This window comes from Ornithodoros turicata, chromosome 3 (assembly GCF_037126465.1).
Source record: "Ornithodoros turicata isolate Travis chromosome 3, ASM3712646v1, whole genome shotgun sequence".
NCBI lineage: Eukaryota > Metazoa > Arthropoda > Arachnida > Ixodida > Argasidae > Ornithodoros > Ornithodoros turicata.
Genome location: NC_088203.1, coordinates 96,965,548 through 96,993,196, shown reverse-complemented (window position 1 = coordinate 96,993,196; position 27,649 = coordinate 96,965,548). Strand labels below are relative to the sequence as shown.

Below are 27,649 nucleotides of genomic sequence, written 5' to 3'. Positions count from 1 at the left end.
GCCCATATGTACTACACCGAGATCGATGCAGTAATGATTACTGAATCAACTTATGTCCACAGTACACGGATCCACATTTGCTGAACTACCATACCATCTCCCTATTTTTCTTTAAACATCCACCCGTTCATTTACGTCTGAGGCTGTAGTGGATAGCTGAAAGATAAGCACCTCATCGTGTTGGCAAATAACTGATACGAATACTTGGCACTGCTGCGAGGCTGCGTCTGATAGTGATAAGGTATACGTACCCCATAGAACGCTATGACTGGTTTTTGATTAATGGCTCGCTTCCTGGACGACTTCGGGTCCCAAATAGCAAAGTGATATGATTAAGCAGCTTTGAGCTTAGCGCTGTACAGCTTAGTCATTTCGCAAATTAGTTAAACAGATACAATGTTTATTACCTGAGCGAAAAGCTACAGATTCTGTATGAATTTTGCGCAGTTCACACTGACGTTCGATTGCCACCACAGTTATTTTGCGTGTAATAGATTCACTGTGCCTTATTCGAAGACGGTTAATGATGGAAAACAACAGCCCGAAATGAGCAGAACACCAATACACTTTTGCTCATCACTGGAGGCGTCTGGACTTTTCCCCCTGTTATATTTGCGATAAGCTCAGCACTCTGATTCAAGCGCAGGAAGCACTTGCATGACTCACGCGTACGCGCTGGTATCTTTGTGCATTGTTTTATCTTTCCTGTGACCTTATATGTCCACAAATGTTTTTTTTTTTTTTTTTTCCTGTCATTGCAGCATGATGATCATCAACATTGCTCATGATGGCAATTGGTGTTCTGAGGCTGGAACACATAGAAGGGACAAATACGTACAAAGCCTCAAGTGCCTAGGAATTCCTCTTTCTTCACCAACATCGCATTCGTCTGAGATGAAGCTTCCTTTACCTCGGAATGTCCCTGTAATCGTTGACTGTTGCAAACGTGTCACGATTTAACATTCATTTAGTTCGGGCGCATAGGCCTCATGAATAAAGCTAATCTTGCTTCATGATGGTATTACCGTCAGGACGCGGAAATATTCTGCAGAAATTTTAACTTTTATGACTAACTGGGAAGTTAGTTAATAAATTAGTAAAATAAAGTAAACCTTGGAGTTTTCTTCAACGCATGATGGATGCTACCTGCTTCACTGCAAAAGCAGTATTTCTATATCAAGCTCAGAATCAAAACCCTGAATCACAGCGGGATCCCTCACATACTCACGGGCACTCAATCAACAGAACGGGAGAACAAAATAGCACACTACAGGTCTACAAAATGCGGTGTCAGCAGGTCACACTGAAAGGGAGCTCGGACTGCCCAGTGGAGCTGACTCATTTATTGGGTCCTTTGGATACTCCGCGCAATAAACGGAAGGCAATCCGTCTGCTGGTAGCCTTCCTGAGTGAGACATGGTCTCACAACTGTATTGTGAACACTAAGTGAGAACTAACTGGGAAATAGATACCATATCTTACTGTGACGTGTTTCACGATCAACGTCCTGGAGACGGTTGTCCCGATTTGCCTGAATGTAGTATTCACAGTAGAAGGCTAGGGATGCTGTAATGTTACCCTCCATCTCTGACGCGAGCAATTGATCATTATTTATCGCTCCCTGAAACTCTTTCGTAGAACAGGCTACATTGTGCACCGACCGTGCGGTTCTGCTCGGTAATGACATTCACGGTGACTCGCCGAATAAATCAGCAATACAGAAATGTGACATGGGAAAGAGAGGGCGAAAGAGTACTATCCACGTCATGCATTGTTCATGTATTGTCATCACGCTCATCATATGAAACTGTGTAATCCTGAATGACGTATTCAACCTACCGGGTGTTGTTATGCATTATCTATTGTCAGGTTTTATCTGTGTATGTTTCTATGAGTAGCTGCTTGCAAAATGACCCAACATGGATATGTGGTTGCAGGTATGCTCTCCTTAGCCAGTCATTGCTGCTAAAATTAAACACCAGATAACCTCATAATGTCTGGATTACCTTTCAGTAAGTTGGAATGTGCTTTTGAATCTGACTGGGCAGCTGGTTAGTCACTAACCCGTCTCAGTTTCAGTTCATCATTCATTTGCGGGATTCGTCAATATGCGAGCACTGTGGACAAGCGTTATAATATTCCTGACACATTGAACCTATTTAGGAACTGTGTCCTTTCTAGATTACTCCCTCTCTCCTCGCGTCGCCTTCTTGTGCCTGATGATTCTAACAATCGACGCTGAAACAACTACTATACATAAATGACGCTGCGATTTGGTGATTCACCGCAACAATTGCGGTACCATACCTCAGTGCATGTGGGTTAATATATGAGTGGGACGACGATGAAAAAGATGGGGCATACAAACACGCAAATGAGATATCACACACGCGGGTGCATCGTAACTGATGGGGATAGTAGTTCATCCGGTCGGCTACCGGAGGTGTAGTGCTGTGAATATCACAAAAACGCTCTAAGGCACGGCAGAAGCTCTAAGGTCAGAGGAGTTCGAGCAGGCTAGTAGACATGAAGAACAGATAGAATAAGTGCAGGCATTGAAACCGACGCTGAATTCTCTATACGGCCTCTTGGGGAGAATCCAATGCCGCATGAAAGCTCCTCGACTGGGGCAGCGCCCAGCCTGCTGGCCGGCATCAGCCCCACCTCATCATCATTTCTTTATGTGTGTACGTGTGTGTGTGTGTGTCTCGATAGTTGTTTCTTATATTTTATTCGGAAATGCGTATAATAGTTTCGCATACCTCAGCTGCTCGGTACTGTGTCTTTTCGGTCGACCATAATATATACCCAGCATGCAACAATCTTGGTTGATCCGACATTCCCCTCTGTTACGGAACCCGTAATGGCCATTCAACAAATAATGATCGTGCGTTATCGGGTCTGTTACGTGGACGCAGTGCTCAAACATCCCATCAAATTTTATTGTCTTTCAGTTTCTCGAGACAATGCAGATCACTTTCGTCCTTGCGGCGCAGCACACAAACACACCCACTCCAGCGAAACAACTCGGATATTTATCTGGCGGCGTTTATCCACCTCAACGAGGCTCATTTGCAAAAAGTGCCTCCAGATTCGCGGTAGTGCACTTCCAATATCTAACCTACATCAAACGGGAGCAGTTTAACCAAAACTGCTTCCCTCAGCGCAATCCACGACAACAATACACGTAAACGCGTCCCAACAGGAATAAAGGATTTCCGAAAACGATACGTCGCGTGGTAGTACAGCAGCTGTGAAGCTCCAGACACAGATTCTGGGCCAATCACGGATGTACTGACCGGCGAAGAAAAGACTGACCAACGCCCAGCAAATCCCTTTCGAGGAAATGCAACCGTATCGCCAGCCTCCACACTCGAACCTCGATCTGCAAGACAGTTTCTATAGTGATTGTCGCTTTCGCTAAAACCCCCTTGCAACGCATTGCAACGGCGCCTACACTGCCGATGTGTTTCTTTTCTGCTGAAAGATCCAAATCGTGGTGCTTCCTTATCGGGTTGCAGTAGTCAACCCACTTCTTTGACACGACGGGGTCGTTTTGTAGTGTGGTTTCCTTTTATCGCTTGAGTGTCTCGGGCTGTAATTTTCTCTCGTCGCGAAGTGCTCGAAACGCCAGGACATGTGGTTGGGTCTGTTTGCTTTATTCCAGGTGGAAGGTCGATGCCGACCAAATGTCAGTCTTTGATGCTGTGGTTTAGAGCGTCTCTGTTGTCAAGCTGTCCCTGCAACCTAAACAAGCGCATCGTGATGCGTATATCTGCGTGATGTGGTTGCGTCGGAACTGGTTGTCGTTATGGGCCCATCAAGATATCCTTGGAAGGACAATACTTGGGAAGGATGGCAAGCAGTGTATTTCGAAATGAGATCGGCACTCGGGAACAGTAGTATTAGTTATCGATTTATTTATTTCTGCGTACCTTCAACTGAAATTACGTGGGAAGGTACACTTTACCAAAAGCATATAAGTAAAAAAAAAAAGATGCACAACGTATAAAACGTACATAAGAGTAGCAGAAGGAACACGTACCAACCAAGTGAATGTTGAAGTCTAAATGAAAACAATGAATTAAGTTAGGAATAGCAGAATACGCCAGGAGACGTCAGGGGAGCGGGGGGTTTCTCTTCACTATTTTTTCCCCTTTCTTGGGGAGAGGGGTCTGTTTATGGGAGCAGCCGAATTTGTCGTGTGACGAATTCGATATCTCCCTATTATTTTTTTCATCAACATCAACGTCGGGAGCAGAGTTCAATTTCTCCTCTTCTATTTTTTTTTTTTTTTTCAAATGTAAGGATCAGGGATCTATAATGGAAAGGAATTGCAATCTAAGGTAATTCTGAGAGTGATTAAAATACGTATATAAAGAAATAAGGGACTACAATATTGCTCATTGCTCATTTTTGTCTTACCAACATCGTCGCCACTGTATAGAGTGACGATGCTGTCGGGAAGTTATTCCAGTTGAGTGTGATGCGGCAAAAGAATGATTTGACGTTTGATTATCGGTTGTATACTGCTGCAGATGTAACAGTGTGCTAAAAAAATGAAATTATCCTTGAAAACATAAACAACAACAGCAACAACAAATAAGTTATGATGATGTAGTGGCATGTTTCGCCGCTGAGGCGGCACCCATTGCTTGAAGGGGGAAACATAAAGAATACAAACATAATAATACGATTCTCGTAAATAGCCTCGTATTGATGCTTGGAGGATGGGGCAAGTCGCAATGCGTGACCACATCGCTTTGCGAATACAATACAATAGCAAACAACAACAACAAATAAATCATGACTATGGCCTGGGGTGATTCACAATACACAATACAATAGCAACACCCTCAATTGCAATAATAAATATGTAGCCATTTGAAATTTGTCAGTCACGTGTTCTTGCCAAGCAATTCCGTCACGATTACGTCATTTTGCATGCATCAGCGTCGCGGACGTGGTGATCACACGGGCAGGGTGCGATCACACCGAGATGACTCACTTTAAAATAGCAGGGCAACGCATAGCTGTCATTAACTGCATGGGCGTACGTGTTTGCCGTAGCCAAGCGGAAGATGACCCGGCTCTGCTCGTGGGCGTTTACCTGGTGTGACCGCTTTTGGCTGTGTCTGTGTTTCTCGCCATCGTGCGTTTCAATGGCAGCTTCGCAATCCTGTACGTTTCATTCCGTGTGTGGCGGGAAACACAGAATGTCGGATTTTTCGTGCGTTTATCTTTGCCAGGAAGCGCTCGCCGGAACTGGATGCCATCCTGCAGGGCATCACGCGACAGAATGCTGGGCTAAGCCTGGGACAGGCAGGATATCTGAGCGTTGAAGATCGAAATATGGCGGTCGTCGAAAAAGCCACGAAGCGGGGGTAATCGGGGCGGATATATTTACTACAACAAAGAAAAAGATAAAGGAAGTAAATGTCAGCCAAACGGTATGTCGGCTTGCTATTCCACGAAAAAAGAAAGAAAAGAAGAATAAAAATAAATAAAAAGCAATGAATTAGGAAATAAAGAATAAACTAACAAAAGGTGAAAGAAGGAGATTACCTATGTACAACCGTCAAGAAGCTGCCGCTGTCAGGCTTTTTTGACTACTCCAAGTTTCAATTGTTAGGCACCTTGAGGCTTGTGTGTGTTTCTTTCTTCTTCTTTTTTTTTTTTTGTCGATATGTGTGTTAAGGCCTCGGTGCAGTTGCTTTCCATCTGAACTTTACTTGGACATTACATTCTGTCTTCCTTCCTTACGACCACGCCCACCTTTTTTGTAGATTGCCTTGTTCTAGATATAATATTATGAAATGTTCATACTGCTGCAATGATTTTTTTTATCGCTTCAAGCAATCAATTGAATGTATACCACCATGCTTTTCACGTATCTTGTTATTGTCCCACATAATTACGTCCCTTATTATGTCAAGTTCTTGTTCTGGAGCAACATGTTTTGTCTACCGGGACCGTTAGGGCTATTTTGTTTTCTCTCGGTTAACCTCTCTCGACCTTCTTGTTCGGCTTGTTTTGTAGAAGCAAAAAGAGAAAAAAAAAAAAAGAGAGAAAGAGAAGTCAGCGGGACAGGAGCCAAAATCTGTTCCGTATTGTTTCGACGGCTTGAACTGTTTATTGGTCACTCTACTCTTACGGAAATTATTCTTATGTGGCCACCGGACCTTAGGATCGGAATAGATTGAGTTTTTTTTTTATTAATCTATTGTTGTTTCGTTTAAGTTTAATTATAATCTATAATTTATTTGTTAATTCCCGTTTTGTTTTTCTGGTCTATCACTTATTCTCAATTTTCTGCGAACTATGTAGAAACTGAGGTGGTGGCACGCTATTTTCGAGCGATCTGCCTGTAGGTGTGGCGGCATGTTGCGCGGCAGAATCGTGCGTCCTGGGCCGACTTCACAGGGAATTGTGCCGACATTTGTCTTAAAGCGTCCGAGGGAAACCCAGGGAAAACAGCGCAGGCGGCACACGGATTCGTGCCCGGGTCCCCACCCAGTCTCGGCATGGAATGACATCACCGCAGCCACTAAACCACGGGAGCGGTATGGTATGGGTGAGGGGAATACGAATAATGTACGCGAATGAGAGCAACACATACTAGCAAGTTTTAGTTACACCAGAAAAGTGTTCAAGGTGGTGGTGTTTACGATAACTGTCTCGAAAACATCATAAGCCAATCGTCCTGTTTCTACGAAGTGGGTGACATCACATTGCTAAGCTTCGATTTGATAACTTCACTTATCGTGTCGTTTTCCTATCGTTCTTTCTGATGTACTAATAAAACTCCCTACTGCGCCTGCACAGAAGTGTCCGCACGAACATTGCAAGCAACGGAAGCCCATTCGAATTCACTTTCGCTTGCTCTTTCTGTAGTGCTCCTTGACTTTAATTTGCGTACGTTATCGCTTCTGGAACAACCCGTTGCCTAGCCGTCTCGAATACGCATTTGCAATTCAAGTCCAAGCCTTGCCTGTCGGGAGGAAGAAGCCACTTAGTCTGCGAAACCCGGCTAGTTAGGCCATCCTGTCATGATGTTCAAATTCAAATTCAATTATGCATTTGCAATGATAGGCCTCGTGGGTACTTTTTCTTTTTTCTGTTTTAGTTCCATGTTAGCTCCGCGAATAACTGTGCCTATGAGCGGCGTACAGATGTCGACAGATGGAGAGAGGACGGCAGGAAGGAGACAGGGGGTTTAGTATGCGTCCTGGGCCGACTTCAGGGGGAACTCTGCGACATTCGTCTGTAAACTTTTTGGAAAACCTAGGGAAAATCTCAGATAGCATCAGTTTGTATACAAAGAATTGAGCGCGAACATAACGTTGAAGCCCATCACAAATTACAATATTTGTTTGTTTGTAAGGAAAAAAAGATGAGAAATTGAACTCGTCTCTCGACTTGTTCTGTTACTCCTAACATAAATCCCCCCGCCTGCTCCCCCAAAATACTTCTTATGTGCTCTACTCGCAAGTTCGCTATTCCCTATGCACATGTTCGCTATTCAGAAGTCCACTGTTCACAATTATTCACTATTCACATGTTCACTAGAAGTCCACTATTCACAAATGTCCCAAGATCATGCACAGAAAATCCTAAAAGGTTGTGCCTAACCCACAGCTCTGAACTGTTCACACAATATCTTCACACAATATATTGTGCCAGCTCAGAGCTTCCTACGCTTCTCATGTTCTTGCGCCAAAAAACATCAAACATCAGAGCTTGCTACGTCATCCTAAGGTATCCTATATCCGCGTGAGATGGGTTCAGCGATGGCGTGCAGACACATCGACGATCGTTCTTCTGTCCGCGTCTTTTTGCTGTCTACACACCATGAATTCGTACCAACTACCCCGTCTTCATACGCTTAATTAAACTGTGGTCGCTGTTGCAAAATCATAACTGTAACTTTATTGCAGTTACAGTTACTCCGAAAGGTAATTGAATTACAACGAGTTACACTAATATATATTTAATGCTGATAATGCTGGGGGGGGGGGGGGATATATTTAATGCTGATAAAAAATAAGGGGATAATAACGCGCAATAGCCTTGAACGCTTGATGATGATGTATGGTGATTAATTGCGGTGCTTTTGCAACACTTCTGTCACTTTAGGTACAGAGGATTGAGGACGGGACACGTTTTTCCAGTTCACACTATAATATCCAAGGTACCGAAACAAGTTGTTTTTCCCTTCGACCATTCACTTCAGCGTCGTTCATCATCTCATCATCAGGTCACATCTCATTCCGTCCATTGTGCCATAGGGTAGTTGGCCGCACCTCATGTGGCGAACCTCCCCATTCATGATCATTAATTTATCTGTTGTTGTTGTTTTTCCTTTTGATGTTGATATCGCGTCTGACCTTTGGTTATTATACGGTTTCTGCTGTAAACTATTCTGTAAACCATTTTTTTCGCTGCTATTCCGGTTTTTCTACTTGTTCCTTTTTTTTTTGTGTGTGTGTAATAGCTAGCCGGCTCTTTGCCTGGTTAACCTGTCTTTTCTTTTTTTTTCTTAATAAGAATGTCCCCCCCCCCCCCCCCAATTCTGTGTACTTCTGGAAGAACTTGATGTTGAGTTCTCGCGCATCAATATTATAATTTGACAACTACTACGAGATGCGAAATTCGAGCTGTTACGCCTAGTGTATTCCCAGCAACTGTCACTGAGCACGTGCTATCGAATTTCTGGGGTTGGTTGGTTGGTGGTTGGTAAAATAACAAGGGGAGGTTGAATTCACGCAAGCGAATTCCGCTACCTCCCCCCCCCCCCCCAAAAAAAAAAGGAAACGGTACGATTGCACCACAGAAGGTGCGAGCGCACCGCAAAAGTTCACCGGGGCGAGCGTCTCGACCGCGACCACGCAGGACCGAGCGCGCCGTTCATATCAAGGATCATAGTAATGCCCACGCACCGTCTAGTATGGAAGAAAAAAAGAGAGAAATAAAAAAAAAATCAAAAGACGTAGGTACGACGTCATGCAGTCGAAAACTAAAATTGAAGAAGAAACTAAAACTGATGAACTCACCCTTTTCTGATGAACTCACTAGTTTCCCCCCCCTTTTTTTTTCTTTCTTACTTAAATTTTTACGTATCTTCGTCTCCTTGCCGGCATTTACGGCGTACTACAAGTACTATACTACAGTACCGTGCGATCGCAAAAGTTATCTTGTTGCCGCAGAACGCCTCTTCCTGCTCGAGCTGCGAACCATTCGAAGCATAAAAGTTATCAATAACTGTCGTCGAAACACGAAACATTATCTATGCGCTAGCAGCACTGCGCAAACCCGACTTTACCACTTCGACGCATGCACCACTGCATCCAGCGTCGTACGTGTGACATAAAACGTGTTCCACACAGTGGTCACGTATTTGCCAGCAGACGTCGTACAACCTGAAGTTAGAACCGAACAGCAATAAAGCACCGAGTCAACGTCCAGCCAGACGTTACACGCTGCGTCGAGTGCAACGTCTTATGGCTTTCCGCATGGACGAACGTCTTAGTCCCGCTTCGCTTACACCGTGAATGACGTCGAAAGCCACTGCCGCCGTCCCTTTCGAAACCGTTACCTCGCGTGCCCGCTCTGCATCCCCGCCGCCACCGTTATGCGAAGCACTAAAGCTCCCCTACTGTGAGGAGGCCTTCCAGTGAACGTGTATATCAGAGGAGACTTTCTGTACTCAACTATGCGGAATTTCGTGTTTCGTTTGTTTGTATGAAACAGTGTTTCCCTGTTCTAGTCTTGGTTGAGCGGTTAGAGCGCTGTCGAGTTGGTCTAGTATAGGCCGGTGTGTGGCACGGTTCTCTTTATGTTTGTGCGGGTTGCTGTCGTATAGTTGAGGTATTCCACGGCGCAGTGAGTTAAACCGGTTGCGACTTTTCGTCCAGAGTTGGGCCGGATTCTTATTTTCACCAGGGTGTCGAACCGAAAGGTTTTTCGTTAGGTTTCGGTTTCGTTTTGGGTTTCGTAGGTTAGAAGTCCTACCATTTGACTTATAGACAAAAGCAAGAAGCCCGTCTTGCGCTCTTGCTCGTTGTTGGAATCGGAGGTTTCTGGAGTTTCCTTCCCAAACACCGATGGATGCCATGTATTGTGCCCTTGAGGTCTCGTGTTACGCACCCTTGAGAGTAAAATTGCGTGGTTTTCCGTTTGAACCGAAAACATATTTCAACATATTTTCGAAAAAATATTTCCGGTTTTCCTCCGGAGCAAACACATTTTTTTTGGGTTTTAGTTCCGCTCCCGTTCGCCCAGATATATGACGTTTTCTTTCTTTACTTCATTCCTTCTTTCTTTCTTTTTTGGTTCTCAGTTCAGGTTTTCGGTTCGCTCCAGAACCCTGATTTTCACCTATGAAGCTGCATTTCAAATTTTGAAGCAAAGTATAGGTACTAAATGCGAAAAAATCTGTTCCCGATCCGACTGTGACATCATGGCGATAACACTTCGCCAGCGAGCCGGCGGCCCGGACGTAGTGACGTAGTCATTCACAGTTCGCCAATCACGACGTGCTTTTGGCGGATATGGGTACGACTCACCATCAGCTGCAAGTTTCACCATATTGGCAAACGCCCTCCGGCTGCGTTTGCCAACGGCGGTTTCGAAGTGTGGCACTCCCGCTGCGTCTGATAACAACCCCATCTAAACATCTGTGCCACAACAGAGAACTATGGTACGCCATATGTGATGCATTCATCCTCGCCCACTGTGCGTGGGTGAGTGGGTGAACGGCCGGATTTCTTCCGCTATCGAATTACGTAGGCGACCGTCTCGGTCCTTGCTGCGCCTTTCGTTCTTGACGTTTACGTAGGGGTGTACACGGGTTTCACCCGGGTACTTCTAAGAACAGCTGCTTCCTAATGATGTACATTGCTCATTCTCAATATATAATGAAACGTGGTTTGTGTAGGGTGTGAGAGGCGGTTTGCGAGAGGAATGTTTATATTTGGTCGTCCCTCGGTTCGATGAAGGTTGCGACGGGGAAAATCGTGATTGTTCGGCCGTATTATTTTTGAGCAGCTGTGACGACGTGCCTTGTGTGCTTTGTAAACGTGCTCTAGTTTTGGCTCTACTTCATGCTCTATAACTTTACGGAACAGCAAATAACGAAGAGGCCAGTGCTCGCACACGAACATGCACAAATGTGACAGATATTTGTCAGATTGTCGGTAGTCTGTTATTAAAGGCTTTGCGGTCGGTTCTTTCAAAGGAGCAATCGTACGACAGCCAATTCCCAGAGAAAACTTCCCGTGCCCAAGCACGTGTATATGCGAGCAAACACAAAACAAATATATATATTCATAATGTCTAAACACAGATTATCAGCGAGACATTTAATTCATTATGGTGTCGAGAGAGCACCGCGCTAGTGTGTAGTGCTCTGTGACGTCTGATGTATGTGTCTCGCGCTAGTGGGTATGACACGTGTGCTGCCAAGCCTGCAGATAATAATTAATAATTTGGAGTAGATTTATGGCGTAAGGTGATTTACACCTGCGGATGGACCAGCTCCCGTGCCATAGTCGATAGGATGATCGCTTTCCACGACGAGACTGGGAGGTGACACGGGTTCGAATCCTGCCTCTGGCTGTCCCAGGTTTTCCCTGGGTTTTCCGAATACTTTCCAGACGAATGCCGCACAGTTCCCCCTGAAGTCGGCCAAGGACGCACACTAACCCCCCTGTCGCCCACTCCTTCCTGCTGTCCTCTCTCCGTCTGTCCACATCTGTACTCCGCTCATAGCCACAGTCGCTTCAAAAAAAAAAAAAACTATTCGTAGACAACTTGACGGGCACTCACTTGTAGCAACCTAATTACGAGATTTGGACAATGTGTAGCTCATGCCCGTTAGTCGTACATGTCCGTTGTGAAGAGCAACGTGGCGGCAGGACCAAGGACGCAAGAGCTTCGCGGTTCACCGGTCTCGAAGATAGAGAGGGTCGTAGCTGGGATGTGGCAAGCTGGGCACAGCGCCGTGTTACTGTAACCAAGCTTAAACCGGAACACAGGGGTTACGGCGAAGGCGTGAAGGCGACGCTGTGTCGTAGACGGCGCAGAAGCGACGTCAAGCTGCGAAGGAAGCCTCCTGGCATCTTAGATGATAATCACGGTTCCACTGCATGGAGGAGAGACCATTGAGTGGTGTCATGGCGCCATTGCTGGTGGGCCAAGGGTGACACCAACGCAGACAAGTGGAAGCGGCTACCTCCGTTGTTCTTAGTCAGGAGATCACGGCCAACAACAACAACAGCAACAACAAATAAATCATGACTATGACCTGGGGTGACTCGCCACTGGAGAGCAGTACGCTACCCCATTACACGCGAAGCGTTAGACCGACGTATTGAAAACCAACTATGAAAAAGCATCGCCAATATTGTGGAGCCACAGTCTCCATATTAATTTCAAGTCCAATCCATTCCAGCATCGCCATTTCTGCATTACATCATTTAAAAGATTCACTAATTTAAAGGCGACTCTTTGCGGTCATTGCTACCAGCGACCTCGATCCATTAAATGGACCCTCTTTCTCATCCACTCCATAAACCACAGCAGCAGCCTCAACTAAGCCTATCTGACTTGGTTTTGCAACTTGACGACTTGATTATAGTATCCCCGCGACAAACCGCACATTTATCTTCTTCTCAAACTTGCTCTGTGGGAGGACGTTTTGTAATCAGCTGAGAATGATAAATGGAGTCTCGATTAGGCTGGCGCAGGTCGCGCGATGATTTCGTGAATTGTCGTTCATCCGTATAATAACTCACCCCGGAGAATTGGAAATGTGTGTCAGGTAGAAGGGTTTAGTATGACAGGCATCGTTATCTCGGCCCACCCGGCTGTCGGCATTTCGTTGAAGGGGCGTTCTCGAGGGGGGGGGGGGGGCGGATTAAAGTGGCGTGGTTCATGATGACAACAGGGATGAGGATGTGTGTGGAGTTGGAGCATATCAGTTTGGTGCTTCGTACACCGAGTTGGTGTGTTATTTGTGTCGCATTACTACACTGTGATACAATGTGGTGCTTCATCATCACTTCTCTTTCATTTATTGTTGTTGTTGTTGTTCAAAAGAATAAATTATCGCCAGGTTCATAGCGGTGCCTCACCTCGGTGCGGCTGTTCCTTGCCATATATACACGGAAGCGTTCGGTGTACACCAGATGGTTCTTTTTTTACCTAGTTCCTAGAAAGTATTTTCAGTTTACGTCTTCTATGAGATAGTGTCTGTTTGAGGGAATTTATTGAACATCAACCTAGTATGTCTATTATGTACTTTGTTTAGAATTCATTACGATGAGAAATGCACACGCTACTACGTACATATGACTGCATGACTGTGGTTATGTACATATGTCGGGGATTCTATATACATTTATGGAGGCATCAACTATCTTGCTGCTACATTACGCTGCTAAAGTAAATTAGAACCTTTCGTGGCTTCCTTGCTGAGAAATCAGTAATGAGCTCAGTAAAATCATGCTGCCTAAGAATAGATAGGATGGCATATACGCGAGGTAGCTGATGGACGAGATTGTCATGCTCAGACTCATGCTTCAATTATGACGCTGCTTAATAAACTCCCTGTCTATGCATAACGGTGACAAGGTATTAAGTCTGCCGTGCGTCATGCTTGGCCGATGACTGTTCTTTATGAGCTTCAGTTTCGAAACTGAGCGCTCACAGGAACCGTCGCTAACCCTGTTTTTCTTTTCTTTTTCCTTACTTTTTCTTTTTCTTACTTCCTTTTTCGTTTTTCATTTTTTTTTGTTTATCTTGAGTTCCTTTCTTTTTTGGAATAGCAAGCCGCATTAGCCTGGCTGACATTTCCATTTTTTTTCTTTTCATTCTAATTAAACATATCAACCCCGCCCTTCATAGTGAGCTATACATGGTGTTTGCTCTAACGTGTCCAGAAATTATATTGAAAGCGAGCGATACAAGTAAAGCGAGTTGTACTTCTCTGCTGCTTGAGTAAGAAACAGGTACTGCTTCACTAGTAGCACCTGTTTCTTAGTCAAGTAGCTGAAAAGTAGTGTCCGTTTCTCTTTCATCGCTCACTTTAAATAAAATTTCTGGACACGTTAGAGCAAACACCCTGTATATACGAGAGCAAAGCTATCTCTGGAGCAATAGCAATCCAAACATTGAGGAAAGCTTCTTTCACTCCCTTCTCTGTAATCAGCGTCTGGAGAAATTGTTATCGTCTGCCGACCTCTCCTTGCAAAAAATGCCTTGGCAAAGGTCTGAAATTGTACGTCAGGAGCAAGTTAATCCAAATATTCTTTGGAGATTTCTGCCATGTATCTTTCCTTCTTCCTGATGTCTTCAGTGTCGACGGTGCCGATTTCTCTGAAGACACCAAACCTGACGACAGTTCTTCGTATATACGCGGTCAATCGGTGAATAAGAAAAGCTAGAAACTGACATACTGCCAGGAGAACGTAATTTATACAGATGCTCCTCTGAAGGCAAAGTAAACCTTGCTTTCGGAGCAGTTCAGTAGCCCAGTCGTGGCGCCAGTCCTAGGCCGTACACTGGAGAGTCGATTGCACTTTCTTGTTTGTTTGTTTGAAAGGAAATGAAAAAGGCAGAAATTGACCACGTCTCCCGACTTGTTCTACTACTCCTAACAGAAATCCTCCGCATAATGCAGTGTCCTTTCGTCGTTTTTGCAAATATATGCCCAGGAATGACGCGAGCACGTGATGATATGAACTAATAGTCATCCGTTGTGTGGAATTAGCTGCGTGACCCGGCCGAGCCAGACTCTCGGAAACATGTCTGTCGGTCAAGCCCGACCAGGGACCGCGGTGCTGGCGTATTTTGTGGGTCCGAGCTCGGCCCGGCCAGGAGCACACATCCAATAAGAAGCACCGTCCGGCCAGCGAGTCGGGGCCCGTGCCCGTGCAGGGCTCTATATAATATGTTATTCTTACATGTAACTATGAAAATAAGCTGTGTCAGATGTATAATTATGACCCGAAGAACTTACGTACTCAACGTTTCGAACACTATGTTGTCTTCTCGTGATTAAGTACAAGCAGAAAAACATGCACCAGCAAAGCCGTTCTTATAAGTTGAACATGGCTGTACTTCCAAAAAATTCAGAGAGAACCTCGGCGTTGTCGCTTCCCTCTTAAACTACTGCACGAAACAAGAAATCGCCGAACTGTCGCGAAACGAATCAAACAGACGTACGAGGTGAATCAACTTATACGGACCCGTACGAAGCTGACATATTTCGCACGGCACAAATGACATACACTATACCGTACGTGTGCTGAGCGTCGGTTACCTGCCCCCACCTCGCGCCCTACCAATAGCCTACAATAGCCCCCCCCCTAACCCAGGAAGATGATGGTCCCCATTCATCGTTGGAAGGAAACGTGCTCGAAATACGGTCGAGCCATCTACTCAGGCTTCCGTTCAGTGTCGCTACAAGCGAATGAGATAGAAAGGGGACACCTGGGCTCGAAATATGGTACGTTTTCCTTTTGCTGAAATAGACGGCGCTGTAAGTCATCTCCTTTTCCTTTTTCTTTTTCTTTGTTTGTGTCACTACTTAGACGTTGCTTTTTCATTCGTTTCGAATAGTCCCGTTGTATACCGTTCTTCATTCTTGCTCCATTTTCTTTTACATCCTCCATTCTCTTTCATCACGTCCACTGTTGTGTTATTTCACGGACTCATGCGCTTTTCTATTTGCGGTTGCAAAGCGAAATACGTAATGGGAACGGAAAATGAAACTTGGAAACACGAGAAAGTGGACCTGTTTGTTTGTTTGTCATGAAAGAAATGATGTTCTGAGGCTGGAACAACATAAAAGGGACAATTACATACAATGCCTCAATTTGCCTAAGAAATTAACGATGAAGGATGAAAGTCACTGAAAAGGTTAGCCAGCTGTAGGACTCGAACCCACATCTTCGGGATTGCCGGTCCAGGGCTCTACCAATTGAGCTAAGGTAACACGCCTTCTCAGCGACTTCCAGGGTGCGTCATCTGAAGGGACAAACCAGCCACTCTCTCTCACTCATCCTCCTTTCACTCTTACATTTTTGCTCACTCATACACACATTCATACGACGGGGTCGACGCAGGCGGCAACTGTTGAACATGAGAGAACTGATGTTCTGAGGCTGGAACAATAAACAAAATACAGAAGCCGACACGGAAGATTTTTGTTTAAGTTTAATTTGTACAAGCTTTCGCGTGGAGGTCCACGCTTCCTCAGTACCTGAGGTACCTGAGGAAGCGTGGACCTCCACGCGAAAGCTTGTACAAATTAAACTTAAACAAAAATCTTCAGTGTCGGCTTCTGTATTTTGTTTATGTGATCTACAGGACTTGACTCCCCTCTTCGTATAGGCTGGAACAACATAGAAGGGACAATTTGGTCTCTGTTTGTTTGGTTTTCAGGAAAAAAAAAGAGAAAGTGACCTCGTCCCCTGACTTGTTCTACTACTACTAAAACGACTGCTGGTGCATCTGTTTATGTTCAAGTTGCCCATATGACGACACCGTACAATACACTTCACGTGGGTGCTGCTTGGCTTAGGTTTGCTTGGAGATTGAGTGTAAGGAAGCTACAAACTTCTTTGTACAAAGCTAAGTACAGAAGTAAGTAGGAAAGACCGAGCCGCTCCCTGTGCTGGCCTCGCTTTTCGGACAAATAAGACAGCATCGGATTACTCAACTGCACAGAGGAACAGGAGTAAATCGAGCTAGTGTAATGGACTACATTGATGTAATTGATACTGTAACGTACGTAGGTACCTCTCAGTCCTGCCTGAATCCTCGGTCTCTGTCTTTGTTTTGTTTGCGCGTTACCATTTCGAACGTAGCTAACGTATTCCCTGAGCATCAGGAGGAAAACGAAGACTCCTTCTTGTCTTCGTTTTTATCCGGATACTCGAGGAACATGTTACGACTGTTTGACTACGTAGTGGCACTTCCCATAAAAATAGTTACGTTGCCTCAGGCTTCGTAATCAGATTTCCCAACCAATATATCTGTTGTGGTTGTACGCTCTTAGCCAGTCATCATCCTGAATGGTATCGTTCTGCCCCCGGTTTGTTTTAAGAAAACGGGAGGCGTACGCCTGTTTGTGACACTTACGCAGTCACGTTAATTGTCACAAAAAGGGCGTACGCGCCGCGCTTTCCACAAATCAGGAGTGATAACGGTATGCATTCTGTACAACGGTTGGCCTTCACCGTGCTATGTGAAGTTCTGTTTTAAGAGTGCGTGGACAGCGTCATGTCATGACTGTATTTTTTTTTGTAATTTCGTGTTAGCGCTGCGAAGCAACCGTGGCTATGTGGACAGGGGAGTTAGTATGCGTCTTGGGCCGACTTCAGGGGGAACTGTGCCAATATTCGTCTGGGAAGTCTTCGGCAAACCCAGGGAAAACCTCAGACAGCACAGCCGGTGGTAGGATTCGAACCCACCACCTCCCAGTCTTCAGCACGGCCTTGGCTATCACGAACAAGCGGGACGCCTTAACACTCTCGGTCATGACTCGGTCTCATCCTTGACTGACAGAAAGTGAAAGTGCAGCTAGACATGCGAGAAAGTGAAAATAACCGGCACGCAACTGTTATCGACAGAGCATGAGTCCATGCTATGAGACCATGCTACGAATACTCGACGTAATCGTCATTAGAGCCCTGCACGGGCCGACTTTTCCGGGTCCGACCCGGCCCGGGCGCATCGAAAAATGACCCGGGCCCGGACCTTCATATTTTTATACGGCCCGACCCGGCCCGGCCCGGTGACCCGGCGAGTATTTTCAGTCAAGTTTCCAGCCGCGACGTAAGCGTTTCTGGCGATTATCAAACAAATTTATCAGTAAATTTATAAAGAGAGAAGACAAACATACAAGTGATGGCGGTTTAACACCATAACCGCACCAGACCAAATTAAATCCAGAACGTACGCGGGCATGGGCGTTATCGTTACACTCTCAAGATTTTGCGGAGGTAGAGGATGCTGTCGACAAACTCCTTCTCCCAGTCCATACCCCTCTCACCAAGCTTTGCCAAGTGATTGTGAAATACGTGAGGAGTGACGAGCAATGTCAAGTGGCTTTCAGAATGTTCTAGAGGGTCGAATCATATGCCTAATGCAGTATATATATATCCCTTGCTTGTCTTTGCAAAATATGCACAGGAATGACGCAAGCGCATGATGATATGAACTAATCCATCTCCATTGTGTGGAATTAGCTGCGTGGCCCGTGCGGGCCTGACTCTCGGAAACATATTTGTCGGCCCGGGCCCGGCCCGGCCCGCGGTGCTAGCGTATTTTGTCGGCCCGGGCTCGGCCCGGCCCGGAGCACACAGCCAATAACAAGCCCGTCTCGACCCGCGGGCCGGGTCGGGGGCCCGTGCCCGTGCAGGGCTCTAACGTCATACACGTCTCTATATTAAAGCTCCAAAATATCTGTAAAGTGATCAGCAAGCTTGACCGGATCCGTTGGTGTACTGAAAGACCGCCTGAGCCCTCTTCGCCATCACGTCTTCCGTAGCCCTCGCATTAGGGTTAGAAAGAATTGATGTCCCCCAAATAAAACGCCAGAGACAGCGGCGGCAACGCCTCCTACAAATAGGTCCCCTTCCTCCTCCTCTAGAGAAACACCAAAAATTGGCCCATTTCGCGGAAGTAATGATGATGGATGGAGCCTAGGAAGCTGTCCAAAGAGCCAATAGCCATTGTGCCGGACAACCTTCTCCTCTGGGCTCCGTGTGTTTTCACCGCGGGTGGTGATATACCCCCTGCCAAATGAATGCCAATACCGACGACGTGGAACAGATAGCGGTGAAAAGAGTGGACGAGGGTTGGGAGCGTGGGATGTAAGACGCTGGTAACGAGAAGTGCGTGGGCCTTGCGTGTACCAGATGGGAGAATGTGTGTGTGTGGAGGCTTGGACGCACTCACTTTCGTTGCTATGCCAATTAGAATGATGGGCAGCTTGAGGGGTCTGTGGGGAATGTAGAAAGATGATTTCTAAGGCGCGATTCTTTGGGGACTAACAGTATACGTGGTCAAAATGCCATAGTCGTGATTCCATAATGAAGGGGCGCATCTCGACTCCTCTTTCGTTTTAGTCCCAAGTAATGTTCAATGCTCAATCACAATAGTCTCGAGTGCCACTAATAAAAACAAATGGACAAACCGTTAACGGACCAATAAAGTGCAAATATTTCTCCTGAGAACAGTACTAAGGCAAATGAGCCGAGGCGAGCGCCATCTAAGAACAAACACATCACATCATGGAGCCTCCAAGTCCAAAATGTAGTGAATTACTCGTTGACCATTTCTCTTCTCGTGGAATGAAAGATGCGGTTACCTTGACAGCAATATAAAAGGAACAGGCGTCGTTCGCGATTTATACGCGATTTACGCGCGAACGAAACCGCAATTTACGTTTTCCCTCCTCTTCCCTTCTCAAGAAGCGCGGCAATGCGGAGCGGCCTCCCATTGGTATCCTTAAACGATCTCTCGCGATGATTGAGTAAATCGTTTGAGGAGACCAAAGACAGCCCTCTCCGCTTTCGCAACGGACGAATCCTCTTCCTTTTGTATTGCTGTCAAGGTAACGGCATATCTTTCATACCGACAGGAGAAATTTTTGCACTTTTGTGCCCCCTTAAAGGTAGTAGAAATTCGATGTTGTAAGCCTGTGAATCGCAAGGGGATGCAAATATGCACGATGCCTGCGAAAGCTTACGTTTGGGCTTACGGCTCCCTAAGTCAGGATCATTATATATGAAAAACGTTCCAAGGTAGTGGGGTTGCCTGTTTGCATGTGTGCGTGTTTACAGAGTGATTACGAACAAAATATTACTGCCCTTATCGAAAGTAGGCTTATGAACACTTTGCCGATGAGGTAATTACGTTCAGAACGGTATTCGAAAACAGCAGAAAATAAGCAGAGAAAAAGAGAAGAAGCCAATCGCATAGCCAAATGCCTGAATGCTTCAGATGCTTTTGTTCCTTTATTGATTTTTTGCTGGAACAAACTGCATAAGGCCGCACTTCCCAAGCAGCACAATGCACTGAAAGTCGAGTGCAATAGGGGTGGACGGCATGTGTCTTATCAATGTTCTTTAGTCAATGTTCTTTAGTATCAATGTAGTTCACGAGTCTCTTCAAGGCCTTCCATGTACCCGTTCCCCCACGTTGTACTCGACTTTCAGTGCATTGTGCTGCTTGGGTTCTTGATCACAAACAGCAGTATCTTTGCTTTGTGTTTCATTGATCAAACGATACGAAGCTCCAACCCTACGCATATCACTGATACAGTTCAGTTCTTGGGATAGGTTGTCAAGTTGCTTTGACGGCTTAGTAATCTGTGCAGATGTTTTCAGTTCCATTTTTTTATTTTACCAATCAATCAATCAATCCATTAGACGAAAACTGTGACCCCGAAAAAAAAAAAGCTACGCAATACATGTACGGCCCAACCGACATCATTCGGCACGCGACGTTGCCTGTATTCACACTCGGGTCACGAAACCGCGACTGAAGCTCGCCCGAAAGTACGGACCTCATAAGCACAATCCTCATTGCACAAAGGTTACGCACGCATATCTTAGTGGGTTGGGCGTTACGTCCGTATTAACCTTTGGCAATAGCTGAATTGAAGATCCTCCTGATATGAAAGAAGTGCAAGTTTTTCATGTGGCGCATCGAAAGTGGGATCCCACGAAAGAAGATCGTGGAGAGGAGGCCATGAATATCTCATGGAAATCTAATGTAATTGAGTCCCCCAGGGTGGGGCTCACACCGTATGTCTTTCTCCAATGACCTGGCTGGCCTTGCACAGACGAAATTGCATTCGTGAGGGCTGTGTGGAGATGATTTTTGCTCGGATCCATTCGAGGAATACCAGAGTACTGTGGAGATTGTGCAGAGAAGGTGACTTCACATATCTCTCTTGGTATTAAGGGTTTCTATTCGTCGCAGAGAAGGAGCTTACATTGCGAAATTGGGCCCCGTTTCATTGGTATTATTGTACTACTCGAAATGAGAAACTCATTCCGTGCTGAGCGCTGGGGGGGGGGGGGGGGGGGGGGGGGTATATGTTATTAAGAAACAAACGAAAGGAAAGGTTAGCCAGGCAAAGGGCCGGCTTGCTATTCCAAAAGCTGAGCGTGTATTTTGTTATCTTCAAGTCATTGGCGCAAAAATATGATATGGTTATGCACCTTTGCGGTTATTGACCTAATCGAAGAGGTGCCACGTTATAGTTGATTTGCTATATATAACTGTTCCTTTTATTTCCGCATATTGAAGAGGGCATACAGAACGATAAATTTTACATGGTTCGTTGTGATCTATCTGAACGGAGCTTTTCTGAACGAAGACTGACAGCTACTTCATTATGCCGGACACAGGAACCCTGGAATCGCGCAGATAGAAAGTTTAAATTGCAGTAGAACTATCATTTCCCCAAATGAGTTGGATTTGAATTTGATTCCAACTTTCCTGAAATAATTTAAAGGGAGCAACAGCAACAGATACATGAGGAAGAGGACATGATGTGTTTCACCGCGATAGTTTTCCCGTTACATGCGGATGAGCTAACAACAACAACAAATAAGTTTGAGTTTGATTATATAGTATAAAAAACACACACAAAAAAACACGGAAGATATTGAGTTCTTCTACTACCACAATGGAAATGAAAGGAAAAAGAAAAATGAAAAGATAAAAATAGAAAAACACCACCCCTCCCGGTCACCGAACTGTAATAAGTAATGGTGATGTAGTGGGATGTTCCACTGTGAGCGAGATGGCAATCAAATACATGAAACACACATACACGCGCGCATAACAGGTGAGGCATATCCTGTATGCGTGGGCCACCGAGTGGACATAAAAGGCGCTATACACATAATGTAACACATATAATATATGTATAATATAATATATAAGCGAAAGGGAAGGGGACACAGCGATGGATTTGACGTGTTAATAGAATACAAACAAAGGTTTATTTTGCATAATTAAAACATTATTTAGGAAATGGGGAAGAGTCGACGTTTCGGAGAGAAGCTCCTCCTTCTGCGGGACAGAGGAGCTTCCCTCCGAAACGTCGACTCTTCCCCATTTCCTAAATAATGTTTTAATTATGCAAAATAAACCTTTGTTTGTATTCTATTAACACCTCAAATCCATCGCATTATATAGATATATATATATATATATATATATATATATATCCCGAAGAAGGCGGAGCTTCCGCCGAAACGTAGACTTCCCCAGACCCTTAGTTTAAATGCCAGCTTAATAAATAACTTCCCCCTACTCCCTACTTCAGTCTCTGGTGTCTTTTCTCCCCTATATATATATATATATATATATATAATATAACATGTGTAAAGCACAACGACCGCCGACAACTGCGGTTCAGTTCAGCTGACAAGACCAATGGTTACTGTTCCCCAGACATGTATGAAATGCCGCACAGAAGTATTTAAAATTAGATACGAAATACTGAGAGCTGATTCTAATTAAAATGCAGCTTAGAATACTTGAAAACAAAAGTATTTAAAATAGAGCACCAGCTACTTCGAAAAATATTTAAGATACTTCTCGAATTTTCCTAGCCGGCAGAATCTTCTTTGGTAAGCACACTACGGTCTGCACTAAAACGTTGTTTTATCGTCTGGGAAATCCGTTCGAAATGTACGGTCTCGAGATATCGCCAAGCAAGCAAAGGCGGCCGCTTGGTGGGCGCCATGGTGCCACCTGAGAATGTAGGCGGCCCCTTACCTAAATCAGCCCTACCAGACGGTGCCCTTATATCTCTCAAAGGGGAAATGGACACGAAGTTTACGGGAAAACAAACAAACAAACAAAAACCGTGAAAGGCTGCTAGAGCCTGGCAGCAGTGCTAAGACGATTGACAAACTACGTAATGTACTTAGTGGAAAATGCCGAAAAAAGTATTCTAGATAGAATACAAAATACTCCCCGAAAAAAGTTGCTAGTAAGATACTAAATGCCGAGAAAAATGATTTTAAATACGGTACACAAAATACGTACAAGTCTGCAGTGTCCCCCGAGTTCCGCTCGAAATGTTGATGGCTCTACAGTAAGGGAAAAGAAACGAGTGTCTCGCATGCTAAGATCGATTCAGCCCTCCGATACAGTCCTGCCGTGAACACAAGGACGACGCGGTGTCTCACACTTTTGCCTAGCCTGAGGCTTTTTGTCCAGTAACTGTTTTTTTTTTTTTTAGAGTGGAAGCGAATAAAACAAGAGTCATATATCTTACAATTGACATGCAGTGTTATGATGACTAATCTTTATGCGTATTTTTGTTTGTTTTTCAGGTTTACCACTGGCAGAGCCACCAGTACCGTACGAGCGGGGTGGACGACATGGTGCTCCTCACCAAGATCACCGAGGAGTCCATCGTCGAAAACCTTCGCAAGAGATACATGGAAGACCAGATATTTGTATCCTTTAAACGCTTTAGATGGAACCTTTCGAATGTATAGCTCATCCGGGCATAGGCACCGACTGCGGGGGGCGCGAGGGCCCTTGCCCCCCCGGAACATGAACTAGGGGGGGCGCCGCCTCCCCCGGGAAGTCCCGCTAAGAGACTGACACCAACCTTTGGGGCTCGGCGCGTCCGGGTCAAAAGAGCGAAGAGGCACCAACCCAAAAATGCACCTTGCAATTTGTAAAATATGTATCCGCCCACCACACTCATTATCACTGTGGAAGGTGAGAAGAAGAAACAGAGGATGACACAACACATAGCCTGAATTTCGCCCAAAGCAATCAGATCAATGAAACGAAGCAGTCGAGAAGGTACCTGCAGCTGCCAGTGAGGTGTAACGGTAGGATCTTCGGAATGCATATTCGTTGGGAGCGGGTTCAACTCCCGCTGCTCCATTTCATTGACCATATTCATTATTTGCGCGCATTTCCAGTCAAACACCGAGGATTCAATACATTTTGTTCTTTTTGCACTTAGTTTTCAAAGGCGTAATGCTTTCAGTTGTGCACATGTTCACTGTTTACGTTCTCTCTGTTTTTTCTTTTGTTTTGCTTTTTCTGTTCTTCCTTCCTCTTATTTCTATACCAGTTCTGCATACATCATAGGATCCCGCCAGAGTGTGTGATGCTTCAGCTATAGTTTTGTGTTCTTCATTTTTCTTTTCCTTTTCTTTCCTTCTTTTCGTTTTCTTATTTTCTTTGCCTTTTTTGACTTCCCCTTTCACTTTTTGTTTTTGGATAACAAGCCGACATCCATCTGGCTTAATGTAGTGAAGATAACGACACGTCAGATGACGACGATGACTCGCGCCACTCCCGCGCGGCTGTCTGAATAAACCTATTCCTACGGTCACGCCTACCTTACCTTAACTTTCTTTTTTTCTTAATAAATATATCCCCCCCCCCCCCCCCGCCAGAGTACTTACTTCGCTGTGCGCCCTTGCCCCCTCCGGGAAAATGAAAACTCTCCGCCTCTGCATCCGGGAATTGGATGTATTGAACCAGTTCCGAACCAAACTGCACTACGTGGCATCTATCGCGAAGTGCCGCAAAGTTTAAGGACAAATCAATTCGCATTTCGCAAGCGGCATGATAGGAAAGATAATCTTCCGCCCCGACTCCCCGTAGTCAGTTTTCTTAGGAAGATGCCATGTGCGTATCGGCGACTAGATAGAGACGACTATGCGCGAAATCTCACAAACGGGAAGTGTGCAAACAATATTAAATGTGCGTTCACACCTGCGTTTCAAAATGCGGCGCCGTCTCAACGTTCGCGACTGGGTTTAAATGAGCCGATCGCGCATATAGCCGAGCCGAAACGAGTGTGATTCACTAAACGATCTTAGCTTCAAGGCAATTGATCTGTGATTCGTATAACTGTCGGTGATTTGCATAGTGCACGTAAACGGAGACGCATGTATGAATCCGACTGAAGAGTCACACAAACAGCCGCAAATAGGCCCATAGGTGTCTCAGTCGATCGCTAAGCTTCTACCCCCTTGACCCCAAAGCCACTTGTTCAAATCCAACGCATGGCATCATCAGTGTGTGGAACGGTGGTTGGGTTCATCCCCGAGGGACTTTAAACCGCGCGTGACGGTTATCATCGCAACGACAGCACGTGTCGACCCACCATCGCTTTGCTTATTCTATTTACGAGACGTCAAAACCGCGGGCGTTCTTTAAACAAGAAACACATTCAAACCAACGGCAATCCTGTCACAATGCTTCCGTACTTTCTCCATCTCAGTAGCGTAGGAGCCGAAGGGTTTCACGAATCGTAAAATGGATCAGCACGCTTGCTGTGGACCGCTTATATTCTCGTATACAGAAAACCTTTCAAGAGAGGACGCATACAGATTGCGCTACGTGGTCGCTTATACGATACGAGAACATCCGCTGTACGAGCGAGAAGCGACACATCCGCTTTGAATTTCAAATCACTTTCAAAGGAAGAATACGCGCTTTGCTTCGCCTAAATCGCTTTCGCCGGCCACAAGTGTTCTTTTCAGCTGATTTCTTCTTTTTTTGCTTTCGGTTTCCCGGTTCATGGGACACCCCGTACGAAAATTCCTGAATCCGAAACCAATCAGGTTTCTTCGATCAGACCTGATTCCGGACTGAACCCAAAATTGGGCGGGAATGACGATCAGGAATTATTCAGGAATGGGGTATCAGGATCTATTCCGGTAATTTATTCCGGGACTGAATGGGTCCTGAACTCGAAACTGAATGTAACCGGAACAAACTGGCCATTTATTTGATCATACCCGGATATGCGCCTGATAGAATACAGGATGATTCCTGAATGAAAACGGAGAGCGCCTGAATAATTTCGGAAGAAATGCTGAATCCATGGTGGTGCACGCATTCGCTTGCTATAAACCTGTAGCGACACGCAGCAGAAGACGAAGTTGATGCGCCACCAGCAGCACATCGCAAGGCGCGAGCTTTGAAATTCTTCGACGGTTTTGGCCGCCATGAGACTATTCAGTCTGGCTCTGACGGCCACACAATAAACAGCCTTCTCCGCTACCGTTTTGGGATTACTTCACTTAGGTTTCCCACACTGGTTTCCCACAAACCTTTACTCGAGTGGATCTATTTGAAAACAACAAAAATGTGACTAGACCAGCAAGAGATGCATGCAGGATTAGTGTGAAACCTGAAATCGGGCTACTTGACCATGCGCCCTTGTCGTGCCTTTACATACTACATGCATGAATGGAACACAAAGTGTAAGATTCAGTTGACAACTTTATTTCCATGGTTTCGTTTGCCTTTCAATTCACTTAATTTGGCCCCAATAGATTTCAGTAGAGTCGGGGCGACGCCTTCCATTCCTCCCGTCCTACGCTGTGTGCCTGAGTGACTTCTGCAAATAAGGCACACACATGAAGACAGAGAAAGAAGTCACTAAGCGGAATCGCGGCACGAATACTTATAGCAAGACAACTTACCGTTTTGGGAGGAGAAGGCTTGTCTTGTGGTAATCCAAGAGAGCGCTGATGCGATCGAGTTGGTTCCTATCGATGGACGACATGGCATGGAACACAGAACGCACGACACAACACACACACAACCGCCTTCTCAGGAAGCACAAGCAAATTCCTGTTGCATTCTTCTATTAAAACGTCAATTTCATCCTGGAGTGCAGTCTTGTCGTCTGCAAGAAAGAAAGACGAAGTGATGAAGGAAAAAGCGCACACACAAAACACACGCAGTAAGAAGCGGCCACTTACCAGAAATATTCATCAAATATTCTTCTTGCTTGTCAGCGTACTCTAACTCCCCTACCTGTACACGTTTCACTGTTGTAGTTTTCTATGTGGAGCACGCACACACACACACACACACACACACACAAAAACGCGTTGTCTCACACGAGGACGTCTTGATGCCGACGATGGCGAATGAATCCTGTCTGGGCCTAGCACTTCAAATGACTACGTATTTCAGGTGACCTACTGACAATATTCTAAGAATAAGTATGTTCCCTATCAGCCCGAAGGGAGCAGCGGTGCAGAAGGGGAAGGGTCAGTGTATGCTTCCCATTGAGCTCTGGAATTTCCCGCTGACCTAAAAAGTCGAAACCAGTTTAGCTCCTCCTACACTTTTGTCCAGAGGGACTGCAATGTACATGTGGTTTGGTGGTTTCGAAGCCAAACGGAACTTTTGCAACACATCCGTATTATCAAGTTATCAAAAAGAAAAAAAAATAAGCATGATATATTAAGCTTTATTGCTTTTTGTCAACCTGTTTACGCATTAGTTATCAATCATATCATACTGTGCATATCTGTAATAAACATATCCCCCCCCCCCCATACTGTGCATTTCCGGCATTCACTGGTGTCCCTTTGCCCTGCCCGGAAAGTTATCTCAGCAATAACAATTAATACTAATTCGTGGTTTTACGTCAAACATAATCTTAACATAGTCCCGCGCTACCAAGGTCACTTCACCTGATCGTCCTGCAATCACATCATCTCATCGCTGGTTCGTCTGGCCATGCACGGAATCTCGAAATAATGTACACACAGCACGTGGCTCCAGAAAAATGTTCCTGGGTGTATTGTGTTGAGGGATCCCGAGTATTTGCTCA

At 45.3% G+C, this 27,649-nt stretch overlaps 2 protein-coding genes across 3 annotated transcripts in view; one reads left to right on the top strand and one right to left on the bottom strand.

Moving 5' to 3' along the window:
• LOC135388942 (unconventional myosin-Ie-like) overlaps positions 1-27,649 on the top strand; it is a 216,272-nt gene that overhangs the window by 1,884 nt on the left and 186,739 nt on the right. Inside the window, exon 2 of the mRNA XM_064618826.1 lies at positions 23,373-23,498. Coding sequence (XP_064474896.1) covers positions 23,373-23,498 — 126 coding nt within the window. The remainder of the gene's footprint in view (positions 1-23,372; positions 23,499-27,649) is intronic.
• The window catches only part of LOC135388941 (potassium/sodium hyperpolarization-activated cyclic nucleotide-gated channel 2-like), a 271,076-nt gene that overhangs the window by 130,485 nt on the left and 112,942 nt on the right, over positions 1-27,649 (bottom strand). The window lies entirely within an intron of this gene.